Raw genomic sequence first — 15978 nt, forward strand, 5'->3', positions numbered from 1 at the left:
TTTTCCCTGTTTATTAGGAGTTTCAAATGGGAGATGTGCCACATCAAAGTCTGGTGGAGGATTGTGTTCTTGTGATTTAAAAAAAAAAAAAAAAAAAGGAAGAAGGATGCCTGGATGTGTGGTTTTTTTTAATTAAAGAACACTGCCTGCCCTACTTTATTAATTGGAATATGGGAAATAATCTGTCCGTGTGGTGGGGAGTCTGGGGAATAGGACAGATGGGGCTGGTGTGCATTTTCAATCAAAGCACATAAAAATTAACATACAGAAAGATGGGTTTTTTGGTTTTTTTTTTTTTTTGCTAGACTACTTATGCTTGATTTTTTTTTCAAAGGCTCGAATTAAGTCTGTTTTGTATCTCTGTGCCTCAGGAAAGAAGAAAAGAAAGAATTTATAGTATTTGTAGCACTGGAATTTCAACCCCCACCTCTTCCATCTCCTTTTATTTTAATACTGAAAGATCATTCCAGTCTAAAAAGGATTCCAAAGGACTTTTCTCTGAACAGATAACATCGGCGGATTGAAAAACAATCAGAAAATTAAAATTAAAAACCTGAAAGTAAAGTTGGTTATTAAATACTTATTTTGAGGTGCTGCCCATAGGGCTATATCCAGCTAGATGGGATTCCTTTCCGGGATACCACAGCCTACTGCTGATACTGAAGCCTTATTCTGATGGCTTACTTGAGAGTTAAGTAGTGTATAAAAGATTTGTGCAGACACACAGTTAAAAGTGAGGATACAAGAGATTCAGCCGGTGTCTCTCTACCTCAGTGGCGGTAGAAGACTTCACCCTGTTTGAGGTGAGATTTTCAAAAGAGCTGGTCTGACTTTGCTCCCCTTGAGGTCACTGAGAGTTTGACAACGAACTTCTGCGGCAGTCTAGCTACAGTATTTAGTTGACCCCATTACCAGAGTAGCTGAGCACTCCCAAATCTTTAATGTATTTATCTTTACACACCCCTGTGGGCAGGGCAGTGCTAATATCCCCATTGTGTAGATGGGGAACTGAGGTAAAGCGACTTGCCAAGGTAACACAGGACTCTGGGGTAGAGCAGAGAATTGAACCCGGGTTCAGATCCAAGTGCTCCAAGAAGCAGTCATTTATGCTGTCTAGAAATTGTATGTCCTGTTACTACTGTGACCTGAAACTATTCAATAAAGAAATAATTTTAGATATTGGTTTCCACCAACCATTTATAGCCTTTATTTAATGTATGCCCTTCATCTCAGCTGGATGAACAGGCTACTCACGGCTTGTCTTCGCTACAGGGGTAAGTCGACCTAAGTTACGTAGCTTGGGTAGACTTATCCCGGTGTCTTCACTGCACTGCGTCAATGGGAGACACTTTCCGGTTGACTTCCTTTATTCTTCTCATGGAGCTCGAGTACTGGAGTCAACTGGAGAGTGCTCAGCTGTCGATTTAGTGGGTCTTCACTAGACCCACTAAATCGACACCTGTTCAATCGACTGCAGCACTGTCGCTCCGGTAGTGAAGACAAGCTCTCAGTTTCTCTTCTGTTTAGAGACCGTTTCACTGGACTTCCTAGCTCTCAGGCACTTCTCCAATGCTGTTGTGTTTGGGGAACAAACACTGAAAAAGAACGTTTAATTAAAAGCAAAAGAAAAACGGATTTTGATTTTTTTTTTTAAATGTCAAGGAAACATTCTGTTGTTCTTAGCTTTTAATAAAACTTGTGGGGGTTTTTTTTTATAAGAAGCTGAGGTTAAATGAACATGACAGCATCCCTTGAATTTTAATTTTTTGTTTTTTTTTAAAAAAAGTTTCCAATTTTATTATGACAGATGAAAGATGATTAAAGCAAAAGCAATGAATATGCAAATGTGTGTGTATGTATGTGTAATAAAAGGGATAACCAAATAAAGATTATTACAGCTTGTGTGAAAATACATTTTTCTTTATAAAAAATGGTCTTTTTGATTAAAGATATTTTAGTGAGAAAACTTGCATTTTTGTCAAAAATTTTCAGGTTGTTGAAATAACCAGGTTTTCCCCCCACTGCCCTGTGTTTTTGATAAAAGCACAAAACATTCTACTACAAAGTCAGACAATAATTAAAATTGCTTTTCAAGGAAACTAACACTTTCTTCCCCCCTCTCCCCAAGCTTTACTAAAAGAAGGTTGAGGGGAGATATGATTGCTCTCGATAAATATATCAGAGGTATAAATACCGGAGAGGGAGAGGAATTATTTAAACTCAGTACCAATATGGACACAAGAACAAATGGATATAAACTGGCCACTAGGAAATTTAGATTAGAAATTAGATGAAGGTTTCTAACCATCAGAGGAGTGAAGTTTTGGAATAGCCTTCCAAGGGAAGCAGTGGGGGCAAAAGATCTATCTGGCTTTAAGATTAAACTCGATAAGTTTATGGAGGAGATGGTATGATGGGATAACATGGTTTTGGTAATTAAATATTCATGGTAAATAGGCCCAATGGCCTGTGATGGGTTATTAGATGGGGTAAGATCTGAGTTACCCAGGAAAGAATTTTCCGTAGTATCTGGCTGATGAATCTTGCCCATATGCTCAGGGTTTAGCTGATCGCCATATTTGGGGTCGGGAAGGAATTTTCCTCCAGGGCAGATTGGAAGGCCCTGGAGGTTTTTCGCCTTCCTCTGTAGCATGGGGCACGGGTCACTTGCTGGAGGATTCTCTGCTCCTTGAAGTCTTTAAACTACGATTTGAGGACTTCAATAGCACAGATATAGGTGTGAGGTTGGTTTTTTTTGTAGGAGTGGTGGGTGAAGTTCTGTGGCCTGCGTTGTGCAGGGGGTCGGACTAGATGATCATAATGGTCCCTTCTGAGCTAAATATCTATGAATCTATGAATTTACAGATTATGTAGCATTTCCAATGCGGCTGGCAAGTTTAACTGTTAATACTTGAGCTCTGATCTGCTGCCCACTAATGGCCTGATCTGAGTCAGAACTGTTCACCTAACTGTAAATATATAGATTTTCCATTAATTTACAGTGTAAAGAAATATTGGCCAGGATTCGCCCCTCCAGTGTCACTCCAATTTTATGTCCATGCAACTTCATTGAAATGAAGACCTGTTTCACCAGATACAGCGACATGACCGGTCTATGAACTCAGTGTCTGTTACTCTGGTGGAGAGAGTGCTTTATAAGTGACACTTTTCAATTAATCTAAGGCCTGATGGAAAGGCTATGGAAGTCAATTGTAGCCTTTCCATTGACTTAAATGGGCCATAGCTTTGGCTCTATAGGATTAAGAGGGTCTTCAGTATTGCACAAGCTTGTGCTTGACCTCTGTACAAGGGTGTATTTCACCCAGCTACATCAGTCAAACTCATATGCAAGTTTCTCACCTCCTGGCAACTCCCATCAAGGGTCCCTAAATGTTTTCCTATCTATTGCATTTGCCATCCCTAAAGCATGCCATCCACAAGCAATGCTGGCCAAGCAGACAGAAAGCAGTAAACAAAGGAGGCAGCATTTGGTTATTTCCATGCATGGCCGATCACCAGTTGTAAATACTTTTTTAAAAATAAAGTAGCTGTGTGTTTAACTGCAAACTATGTCTTTCTCCTACTTCTCTGAACTGTTGGTAGTTTAAAAACTGGGCAGGAGACTGAACTATTCTAATAGTGAACTGGAAAGGATTGGGAGAAAGCCCTGCAAGATATTTCCTGTGATACCACCTCCCAAGTGCTTTTACATGTGGGCTTTGACGTCTGAAAGTTTGTCACAACTAAAACAAAGCTGGTCTCCAACGGGCCCACCTATGGCCAAGAGGCTATCATATTTCCTACGTCACCGCTAGCCGGTGTTGACACCAGAGATGAGGGGCTGAGGAGAAGTCCAGGGCTGACCTTGAAAAGACAGGAGGATGGGAAATCAACTTGTTCTAAATCAAGATACGGGCAAGGCTGAGATGGGAACTTCACAGGCGAGCCCATGTGGGTATTAATTCATTACAGGTTCAAACAGAGAAAAGCAACTAACTTTGTTTGGGACGGTGGATTAAATTCTGAAAGACTGAATACAGCTGATGACTTAAAATCAATAAAGCGTAATCTCTGTGTTACAAGAAGCTACTGAGAGAATTCCCAGATAGAGCTCCAGAGGATCTTTAATTGCACATACAGCAAAACAAATCTCACCTCTTTTCATTCTCCTTCAAAGATATAGTTTGATGTCTGTCCATACTTTCCTTTGACACATTCTAGCTACTTACAAAACAGCTTTATGGAGGAAAAACACCAACACATTCTTCAGTATATAATTCCCCTAGCTGGATGTCATTCTAATTGGAACACAGACTCCAAGATGTTTGAACTACCTACCCATTGCTTTGCATTCATCCATTTCCCACACCACTGTAAAGAAGAGTTGGGACTATGTACTGCAAAGAAGGGAGTAAGTAGGTAGCCAGAAATTAAAGAGATCTGCAGTGAATGTTGAATGTTTGTTCCCAAGTTCAGCCAGGTCTTTGGGCAGATTACAATGCTTCACTTCAGTAAGGACAGAAGTTTGGAACCAAGAATCCCCAAATGTCACTCTTTTAGGAGAGGTAATGGGCTGATCGATCCTTAGGAGAGGTCTTGTCTATGATTTAGCAAGTGATGGCCTGCAATTGAGGCAATGCAGCCACACCAATCTGCAAGTGCAGGCTTGGAAAGTCCTATTTTACACCATCTGGGCTCACTGCTGCTTGAAGCCAGTGTAAGCTCAACCAGTACAAACTGCAGCTTTCCTTCTGTACACTTGGGGTTTTTTCACCAGTACAGATTATCCCTGCAAGATGGGAGGATCCCAGAGCCCAAATGGCTACCTTGCAATTAAACAGCCCCTTAGCCCCATGAGCCTGAACCAGCTGGCACAGGCCAGCCACGGGTGTCTAACTGCAGTATAGACATACCCTAGGTGGTGCTGTTCTGGCTGAATACAAAGTGTAACTCTTCTAGTTTGATAAAATACTAGCTGGTTTAACAAGTCTAGAGATGATGTTGTAGCACCAGAAAGAGCTTACCTCCCACCCACCACTTTTTGTCAGTTTTTGCTTTTATTTGGCATGACACTTGAAAGGAAAAATAGAAACAAACAGACCACAGGAAATCCCATATGAAGGGATCGTTAAACTTGGAAACCAAGCTTATTTGTCCCTTTCTGTGCACACATTATAAAAATCCCTAGGCATCCATGATGGAAAGAGTTTGAGGAGCTTTGAACCTCAAAACCAGGGACCATCTGTCAGGAATGGAGCAGATTCTATGGCAGATCTGCTCCTTGTTCCAGCTGTAAATCGGAATGAGTGCAGCGGGGGTATTTCACTCTTATCACCGGACTCCTCAATAGGTCTGTGTACTCTCTTCTTTTTTTTTTTTTTTTAAATAGCATTTAAAAAATACAAGATCCACCTTCAAGATGGCCCCTCTGTTTCTTTTCAGTTGTTCTCTCAAGGGTGGCACTTATCTAGCCCTCAGCTGTGACAAAGCCCAGTTGGAGTAGAGAAGAAAGTTTCTTGGATGGGAGTGCCAGCTGACTCGAGCGTGCAGAGCTTGGGCTAAGGGACAGTTTAACTGCGGTGCAGATGTTCAGGCTCAGTCCCTTAGCCCAAGCTCTGCAAGCCCGAGTCGACTGGGTATTTACTTGCGGTGATTAGAGCGGGAGAAACTGGAACTCTGGGCAATACTCATTATATTAAGTTCCAGTCGTTTGTGGTATTCCTCCACCAGACACACAGTTACTCCATGTATGTGTCCATGAACAAGGGATGCTCCATTTCCTTTTTGCTGCAAGTAGGTAACAGACCTTCAGAACACACAAGCAACCCACAGAGGAATCTATGACTCCTCTCTTGTTTTTATGACAGACCCTGTGTTTATCAAGCAGCAATGATCATTCACTCCCATCCAAGCAACTTTCTTCTCTACTGCATCTGCGAGCTAAAAGTAACAGATATTTAAGAGGGTCCTAGATTAGCATTTTAAAAATGCGGGAAGTTTCAAGGAAATACCGCCAGGATAAATGTGTGAATTAGGAGCCAGCTGTCCTCATTCAGGTGCCATGGAACTCCACCCGATTCACCAAACAAGCAAGGCTTGGACCACATTAAATGAAAAATTAGGGCAACGGCAACTTTCCCCACACTGGTAAAGTGAGTGCATCATTAGAGCTATGTAACCTCCTGACTGACAATACATACTTAGTCATTGCTCTGCTTAGGCAAATAGGCATCTCCTCTTACCAGGTTTGGGGATGAGTCCTTGAAAAGGCCTGGAAAATACAAGGAGAAAAGAATACTTAGAATGAAGCCAAGGCAGAAAGCAGGCATGCCTACGACTGGCGATTGTTGTGAACAGCAGTGATACTTGTTAGTAATTATTTGTAAGTTAGTGACGAGGCGCCGATCATGATCAGGCCCCATTGCGATGGATGCTGTTCAAAGATATGAAGACATGGTCCCTGCTCTGATGAGCTTATACTTAATCTGAAGCACCATGCAAGAGAGGCAGCTGGTCCAATAGGGGAAAAGAAAGCACTGGGCTGGGATTCCAGAAGTTGGATGCTCTTCCCAGCTCTGTTACTGACGTACTGCGGGACCCCGGACAAGCTGCTTCCTGGCTCTCTTTCCATTCCCTCTCTGTGTCTGTCTTGTCTTTTTAGACACTGAACTCATCAGGGCCAGGCCCGTCTCTCAGTATGTGTATGTGCAGGACCCAGCACAATGGGACCCTGGTATCTCAGTTGGGCTTCTGGGCACGACTCTCCTGGGTAGCATTTTTCATCCATAGATCTCGAAGAGCTTCACAAAGGAGGTCAGCATCAGTATCTCCACTTTGCAGATGGGGAAACTGAGACAAAGGGAGGCGAAACAACTTATGCAAGGTCCCCTTGTGACAGAGCGGGCAAAGAACCCAGGGTCTCCCCAGTCCCAGTCCAATGCCCTAGTCATTAAGCCACCCGTCTGCACTCTCAGGAGTTAGCAGGGTTCTGAGCCACAGCCCACTGAAGCCCATGTTAATCTTTCCATTGTTCTCTGCAGGCTTTGGATCAGGCCCTTGTTGCACAGCGTCTGACTGTTCCAACTCATCTGAGAGGTTTTGTTGTTTTAAAAAAAAAAAAAGGAACAAACACACACACATTCGGTTATACCCTTCCCGAAGCTGCCACTAAATCCAGCCATTGCTGATTGCCTGATTTCCTGGAAGCCACACGGCTGGAGTGACACATAACCCAACTGACACAGCGTAGCTTGTTGTAATCCTCCCCCACCCCCGTCACACACGCACACTTAACAGGGAGCACTCCTCAGTGCTTCCTCGTTAGAGACTTGGCACCCTGCAGTGATGGGAGACAAAGGGTGACTTTTTCATTCCTGTGATATTTACCCAGGTACTTATTTTTAATATAAGCTGGCCCCCTCTAGCAGGCAGCAACTAAACAAAAAGGAAGAAGAGGAAAGGGAGGGGAAACCTAGATTTTATAGCTCACTTCTTTCCGTCAAATTGTTAACTGCCAGCTTAATTGTTGTCTCTCAGCAGGATGGAAGCCGGTGTCATTAGAGTGTATTTATAGCCTTTCCCTTGAGGGGGACTGGCAGCACATGTGATGGATTTAGCCTCAGAGACTTAAGTGCAGGCACATGCAGCGGTCACTGGCACTGGGACCATGTTGTGGGTCGTCCCCCCCTGCCCCCGCCCTCAGGCTGCATGGCAAACAGTCCTCACCTTGTTACTGTGAACTTGATTTTGTCAGCCACAGCTAATATTCTCTCCAGGTTCTGAGAGCCAAAAGTGCATGGTTTCCTGAACGGAATTCCAGGGGGGAGCCCCTCTATAATCACAGACCCTGGGTTGCTTTTAATCCGTTTGTACGGCACTTGCACTGGGTACTTGATTCCCAAGGCCTCGCCTAGAAGAAAAACAAGCCATACATGCATCTCATGTTTAGGATTCAAGCAGGATTTCAGGCATCAGGTCCGGCCTCAACTCCTGTTATTCCACACATGTGCAAAATCTCCCCACCTCTCCCCACCCAAAGTGCATGATCGAGTACAGAACCAAATGTACGAGCTGCTTAATGGAGCATGTCAATCTTTAGATCAAGGACCAGCATTTTCAGGCCATCACCATGGGGACGATCAGAATGGAATGGTCCTGAGGCAAGTAGTGAATGCACAGAGCCGCAGTGAAGAGCTGATGAAGCAAAGGAGAGACAATTAGGGAGCTAAAGCTACATTAAAAAAAAAAAAAAGAAGGAAAAAAGATAAAGGGTATCTCAAGCTGGTGATCATACAGTACAGTAGGAAGGATGGAAAGGTAAGTGCTGTTCACTTTGGGACATTATTTGGGGCAATTTCCATTCCATTTTCCTTCCCCGATGTCTATCCGCAGGAGTAAGGCCAGCAGCTTCCGCCTGAGAAAATGCAATCACATGTTGGATGGGAGAGTGCGGCTACATTGGGTAGACTCCCTACGCTCCTTGGACTATGCTCTAAGGGAGGGAGGGAGGTCCAATGGTTAGGGCACTAGCCTGCCACTTGGGAGACCTCTGTTCAGGTCTCTGCTCCACCAGAGATCTCCTGTGTGAGCTTGGATCACATACTCCTCTGTCTCAGTTCCTGATCTATAGAGAATAGCACAGAGGTGTTGTGGGTGGTGCTCAGTAAGTGTCACAGTCACATCCCCAAGGAAACACACAGGCAGACAGAAAGGACCTGCCTCCGAAATGCCCTACTCAGTGGCTGATACTCTTTGTTTATACTCATTCCAGTCCTCCCCTCCCCTCCACACTCTTTCCCTCCACCCCTAGCACCAGGAGTTCAGACGCATCTTCCTGACTCTACAATGCTCTGCTAATGAAATTATCATCTTCATCCTTCAAGGGGGGGTGGGGGGGAAATCTGTCTGTGAACTGCAAGTAGCATTAACAAATGATGCATGCTCCCTATAACAAGAATCTTTCCTGCTAAGTAAGAGCACCTACACTACCAAAGCCTTCAACAAAAGCCACTTATTTCCCTCCTCAGAGAACAGAAACACCATTCTGTTTTAATCCATGCTCAAGTGCCATGTCCCACATGTGACCCTCAGAACAACAACTGCTCTAAATGGAAAGGGGGAAGATGGATGAAACCACCCAGGGAGAAGTTATCAAAACAGAAATTCAGAGGAACAGGGAGATAGGAAAGGGAGAAGACACAGAGAAGGTAAAGATTCAGGGAAAAAAGAAAATCACCCTGATCTCTCACCATATTTCTTATTGAAGAGATCTTGGACTTGCTCCCTTAGAGTGTTAGCAATATCTATTCTCGAAAGCCTGGCGTCATAATTTTCTGTAAAGTAAAGAAACAATTATGGACTTTGGATGTTCAATTAAAAGGCACTCCATGACTTTTAAGTAATACAATTTTCTAATTATAGGAAAGTCTTCATCTAGCAATTAACCAGTTCCTAGAGTAGGCCATTCACAGTCCTTAGAAACCAAAATAGTTTCAAGAGAATTTGATATTTTTCTCCTGGTCTCAAAGAATGCTGAGCAAGAATTGCATTAAATCTGGGATTCAGTCATCGTAATTACTGACATTACACAAAATAACCAACCTCAAGCCACGCTCTGCAAAAGGCAGGAAGCATTCTGAACTAGTGCTCTAAGGGATGGTTCTGCAGAAGAGATCCCGAAGAAGTCAGGGACCTGGTTACTGCAGTCAGCCCTGGTGCTCAGGAATTCGCTAACCAAGGAGGCAGGAATGTTGTGGACAACTCTGACTCTGGGTTGACTCTGTTTAGACCAGAGCAGTGATAAGTCAGCCACAGAGAAAAACTCAGAAAGTCCCAGCACCACCACAAACAGTTCCTTTGTGAGGGCTGCCCAGGCTGCGTCTCTGCTGTGAGCTAGGGGCGTGATTGTCCTGCTCACGCACACATATACTCAGGCTAGCTCTCATCAAGCGAATGCAACCATAAAGAGCAGCGTGGCTGCGATAACACAGGTAGCAGCTGCTGAGGCACGGCTGAGGTACGTACTCGGCACAGCTAAAGCAATGCCTTCTCTGCCATGACACAGGTTACCGCAGCAGCAGGGCTATTTATACTCATGCTGGCTCAATGAGCACCTTGGGTGCCCTAGGGCCACACTCAGACTACCCCACGAATGCATGCCCCGCCTTATACCAAGTCGGAGTTCAGACTGGCACGAAAGATTCAGACGGCATGTTAGGGGACATGAACGTTTGGCACTTTGTCTAGGAAAGGCAAATGGGTGCACCACTTGCTTACCCTGGGTTTAAATTTGGCTGCGTGAGTAGCTAATTCCAAGTAATTGTTCATTCTAGGTCTGCTCCATAGTCAATGGGGGTGTCTCCACTGATTTCAACAAGCCCTGGATCTGGCCCTTCAGCTGCGAAGGTCCGTGCGCTTTGCCGAGAAATAACGTACACAGCGTGGCACTTGAATAGCTCTCAACGCTTGCCTTTCTCAAGGCTCTGGCTATACGGCGTGGTTTTAAAAGCACAGCTGTTTCTCCTTTACAGTCGTGGGGATGCCATGACAGTGCCATCAGAGGCTGGACATACTGGGAAGAAAAAGCCAACTCTGGTCTGTGAGAAGGCCTGTGTGCACAAGACTTGGCAGCAAGTGCAGTGCCGTTCTGGCGAGCACTGTAGAGCTGAACGGTACGTATGTAAATATCAGCAGGGTTGAAAAGCCCCCAAAATGCAAACCCCAAGGCTCAGAGTTTTAATTTTGTGCCTTGCAAGGTCAGATTGAGAGATAATTAAGTCATGCAATTATGGCATATTCCTGAATGTCTCTCAAACCCTCTGTGTTCAGAGCTTGCCCAGACTTTGCCTCGTCCCTCCTTTTGATCCTTCCTGTCCTGTCGCCATACTGCTTCCTCTGTCTTCTCCCTCTAGCATCAGCTTTGGGCCCTTCTTCCACCTGCCTGCCAAGCCTTTAAACCACACTGCTGCCTGGAGCCTTTGCTAATTCATCTCCTCAACAACAGTACTTCCATGCCATTACATGAACCGCGTGTTGTCTTCTGCGGGACAGATCACTAGTGCTCACCAGGGCAGCCAGGAGGAAGAATGCTCTTGTGGTGAAGGTTCCACCCTGGGATTCAGTTCTCTGCCCCACTGCGTGTCTGACAGGTCATTGTTATGTCTGGGCCTCATTTTCCACATCTGGGAAATGGGGTGATAACACTTCCCTCCCCCCCAGCAGTGCTGTGCAGATATATACACAGTAGTGACCGTGGCATGCACCAACACTGTGCTGATGGGGGTCATACTAGTACCTAGACAGACAGGGACTGGCTCTCATGCTGTAAATGCCACTATACACAGATATGTTAACAAGAGCTGAATGAAAGGTCGAGTACTGCCCTCTCATCTCTCCTCTCTTACCACAGCCAAGTACGTTCCAACCCCCATATGGTTTTATAGAAGACTGGCATGGAAAAGCTCTTTTAAATGCACTTCAGACTCACTGGAGATCTTCCCAGATGCTGCCCACTCTTACCTTGAAAGCCCTGTCTCTTCACAGCTTCATCAACAAGGGAGTCACTGGAGTCTCTCTCGCTGGCTGCAAAGACAAGGGACACAGCAGGCAGCGTTAGGGCCACCTGTGCAACTGAAGCAACAACAAACAAGGCCCTAATTTTTGTCCGCAGCTCCCAGTGCACTGACTGTTCACAGCACTCTGAGAAATCAGGCCTAAAAGACTACAGAGGAAGGAGAAGGAATGCAGTGCTCTGGAAACGGTTTTGATTCCTTTCATGCTTCATTATGGGTGCCCGGGGTTATCTGTAAGTTTCAGAATCCTACCCATAGCTCCTGGGCTGTCAGAGGTAGTCTCCTTCACTCCCTCCGCAAGAAGCTCTGGTCTGGAAAACATTGAAAATCAGATGAAGAGTGAGTGAGGATCCATTCCTGTAACCCTTCAAGTTCCTACTTGCTACAATCTGTCACTTAGGAGACCACTCCTGTGCCCACAAACCCAACATACACATCTGGCTAACGCAATTTTAAACCTCCTGCAGTACAATAGGGTAAGCTTGCAAAATCATTTTCATGCCAGAAGAGTCTTCAGAGAGCCAGTGTAACACCCTATGGGATAAAATTAAGTTCAGAGCTGCTGAGCATCTTATATTGCATGCAAGTACAATGCAGTTCCCCTCCATAGACCATGCAGTGCAGAAAATTTTTTATGATAAAAATGAACCAGGATAGGACACTGCTACCTGTTACAAACCCCACATACAGATGTTCAGAGTTATACTACAGAGAACTAGATTTAAAGGAGTGGGACAGGTAAGAAGAGAAACCACAAATCCCAAACCTGCTGTCAGTTTACAGATCAAGTACTGGTTGGATGCCAACCAAATTCTGCGCCCAACTTTTACTTTCCATGTCAGCTGTCATTGGGCTTGCCTCCATTATTCCCCTCATCTGCGAGGGAGAGGTTGTGCCCGAGAGCAGATTAACACATTGCTAGCAGCCAGAACATGAGCACTAACACCACTTCCTCAGCAAGCCAGACAATCCAGAGTTTGGAATCGTTCCGAAAGAGACAGTAAAAGGTGTTTGAGGCATAAATACCAGACATCTCTAGAACTGTGACCCTAAAAGCCTGTCACTGGGCAGGACCAGAGAACGTGTTCCAACATCTCCTCTATGCCCCCTCTCATCCAGTCAAGCTTAGATGTCTTATCAATTTATTTCATCTGGTTGGGGAAATTAAACACAATCTCAAACTGGATTTCTACAAAGCTAAAGGCCTGCAATTATGCCATCTATGGCCGTGATTAAATCAGGTCATCTAAGATAAGAAAAACTAGGTTGGATTAGCATTTCGATGGGAGACCTCCAAGGAATTGGATGGGAGACCTCCACCTAGGGAAGTTAGATGCCAGCCTGCCATTGAAATGAATGGGGGATTATAAAATCTAATTCCCCTCGGTGCTGCAGGAAGTTTTGCTGCTCATGTAGTAAAATGATTTCCTCCATTTAATTCCACATGGCTATAATGTCCTGGCATGGCGTTATGGACCATTCAATTGCTGGAGGTGTGGCCTGTCATGAGAGATGTAAAACCAAGCCTCTGCCCATTTGTGGTCATGGACTATCCTGTGGTGCTTTCCTCAGCACTTATGGACAAATTATAACTGCAGTTTCTACTGGATACAGGATTCTTCTCTCCTTCCTGATCTATGCTGTTGTGTCGTCTTGCTGTTGGCTGCTTTAACAGTTACTCTATTTTAGTTGAGGCTAAAAACCGATGCATGTGTAAGTCGCAGTCCCCCCACGCTCAAACACATCCTTGTTACTAGTGGAGATGGAACCTGGGATGTTCACCACTAAAAGCACTGTCTTCTACTGTTGGAGCCAAAGAAACAACTCCATCACCTGGCAGCAACAGCAGGCCTTAATCCTCTATATACACTAGCCACTAGATGGAGACCTAACATACTCAGCCAGCAGGTTATACATATATACAAAGTTTTATATAATCAGTCTGCACACGGCTTTGTTCTTACTCTGGAGGAAAGGCCTTATATAAACACAAGACTGTCACATAGCCTCTTATCCTGCAAATTCAAATGCATCAATCCACACTTCCAGTAAAGTTCTGCAGTAAGCTCTTCCCTCCAGGCAATGACTTTGGACTCCAAGAGCAATGACTTAAGTAGTACTTGAAGGTCACAGGCTTTGTATCCTACTACAAATCCTTTGAGCCAAACAGTGCCATGCCACGCCTCCCCCCTGCAAAGCACATGAGGAGGAGAGCAACAATATCATCCCTTCCTTTGAGAAACTGTTCAAAGTAACCATTTGATTGCTTTCGTAGGGAACATTTATTGAAGAAGATCAAGCTCTGGACGTGTTCCAGGTAGTTTATGGGACACAGGGTCTCTTCTTTAGAAGTAAAAGCACAAACAGTAGCATAAGGTGCAGCCTCCCCAGCAGGTTTGCAGATACTGTACCAATCAGAGGTTAACCAGACTTGCCTTACCTCTTAATGACAAACTGGATGCTGTTGCTAGCTTGCAGTATCTTTTTCAGCTTCGCAATCCCAAAGCAGTTAGGACGCCGGAGTAAGATGCCTTCAGGCAAACCCACCACAAACAGGTCTTCTGGGTACATCAGGAACTTGGCGTAGGGGACTTTGACAGGCTCTGAAATTCCTATGGCTTTAGCTGAGTAAGGATCAAGTCTGATTAGTTCATTTGGCCTTCAAGTTGGGCTCAAGTAAAACTGACATCACACCCTATATTTTGGGGGGAGGTTCAAAACTGACATCACACCCTATATTTTGGGGGGAGGCTTTTTACACACACACACACACACACACACACACACACACACACACACACACACACTTCTTTATGAACCTGACTCATACAGACTGTAGAACACCCTATGGAAAGAAGAGAAAATCTACAAAAACTATCCTGGGTCGTCTTCTGAATTTGCTTGTTAAATGTAATGTGTAACCTGCCTCTCAACAATGCACTTGTCAAAAGGGGTTTCCTGGAAATGTTGGCAGACATTCTCTTAAAGCAACAGGGACCCCCATGTCTGTATCCACATAGAGCTCCCTCTCTCTCTGCAATTGCCCGATTTCTGGAACAGAAGGGGGAATTGCACCCGGAATCACCATATTGTGACAGTTCTGTAGTGCAAATGTAGCCCGCTGGTGGAGTGTGTTACAGGCCTTCCTCTGGGCCATCTTGACCAACACACAGCTTTTGAACTTCGGACCTCCACAGCTAAATGCACAAACTGCTACAACTTGAGCTAAAGAGCTCAAGCTCCCCAGCTGGGGCTGTCACAGACTCCTGTCCTCTGCAGATCAGCACAGAGCTAACCATATCACATGCACTCACCAACGGGTTACACAAGCCAAGCCATGGCTATACACAGCCAAGAACCAAGTTCTAGAGTGGTCTTAGGAAACTTTCTACTGTCACAGAGGTGATCTGGGAGAACTTAATGCTGGTGAAAGGCACTGGACTGACAGGCCTGGTGACTGGAATCCTCTGTGTATGTTAAACATGCCGCACCAACACGCCTTAACTTTGATGTGGAGAGACAACTTTGACAGGCAAGAGAGGAGCTCCAGGACACATTCAGCCCCCGGCCACTCCATTGAGGCTAGCACCAAGGGTGGTAGCCAGTGACAACGCATGCAGTGGTTTTGTGATGAGGACACTCATCCACTAGGAACTGGACTGAGGACACAAGCTCATTTCACACATGGCTCAAGCTTCAAAAGCGCTTGGCTCACAGCAGCTCTGGGGAGAAAGTGGGGATTGCTCCATTGCGTTCATTGAGAGCCCAGCTCTTTTGAAAATCCAGCCAATAGGCTGCTGAATAGCCATCACAGAGCAAACGCTTTTGGTCAAAAAGAAAAAAAAAAATAAAACCCTGGGCTGAAACATGACCTAGCAATTTGGAGTTGACAGGCTCCACTGATTGCCAAACCTGGGAGTAATCCAGTTCCAACCAGAAACCTATTGTTAAGGCTAAAGCTCTTTAATAAACTAGCGTCACCAGGAACAGAACTTCTCTGCAGATCATTTCAGTCTTGCAGAACAATGGCAAACCAATTTATTTTGACCATCCTAGAAAGCTCTTCCTGTTTTAAAGATTCCTTCTGATCGAAAGCTTCCCACACTTAACGTGGAACTGAAATGCTTTCTAAATACATACAAAAACCCCATAACCCCACTATCACCCACCAACCCAATTTAAGATCCTAATTCAATCCACAGAATGGAAGGGTTAGGCTTAACATGACAAATGAATACATTTTTAAACACATTTGAAAACCCATTTCCTCTTTCTTTTAACAGTCAAGACCTCAGCTCAGTGGAGGGTGTTTCTCCAGCAAAACTTGCCCATATCAGCTAAAGCAGCTTAAAGGTTGCAGCTCCCCTGCTCTGCTTCTGGTGTTTGTGACATCAGCCCTTGTGGGAGA

General features: G+C 44.8%; 1 protein-coding gene across 1 annotated transcript in view; it reads right to left on the reverse strand.

The window, feature by feature from the left end:
- Positions 1–15978, reverse strand: part of GTF2IRD1 (GTF2I repeat domain containing 1) — a 123704-nt gene that overhangs the window by 25984 nt on the left and 81742 nt on the right. The window contains exons 17-22 of the mRNA XM_077836773.1: positions 14011–14194; positions 11823–11881; positions 11518–11580; positions 9249–9332; positions 7726–7909; positions 6243–6271 (exon numbers count right to left, since the gene is read on the reverse strand). Of these exons, the coding sequence (XP_077692899.1) occupies positions 6243–6271; positions 7726–7909; positions 9249–9332; positions 11518–11580; positions 11823–11881; positions 14011–14194 (603 nt within the window). The remainder of the gene's footprint in view (positions 1–6242; positions 6272–7725; positions 7910–9248; positions 9333–11517; positions 11581–11822; positions 11882–14010; positions 14195–15978) is intronic.

This window comes from Eretmochelys imbricata, chromosome 17, assembly GCF_965152235.1.
Source record: "Eretmochelys imbricata isolate rEreImb1 chromosome 17, rEreImb1.hap1, whole genome shotgun sequence".
Lineage (NCBI taxonomy): Eukaryota > Metazoa > Chordata > Testudines > Cheloniidae > Eretmochelys > Eretmochelys imbricata.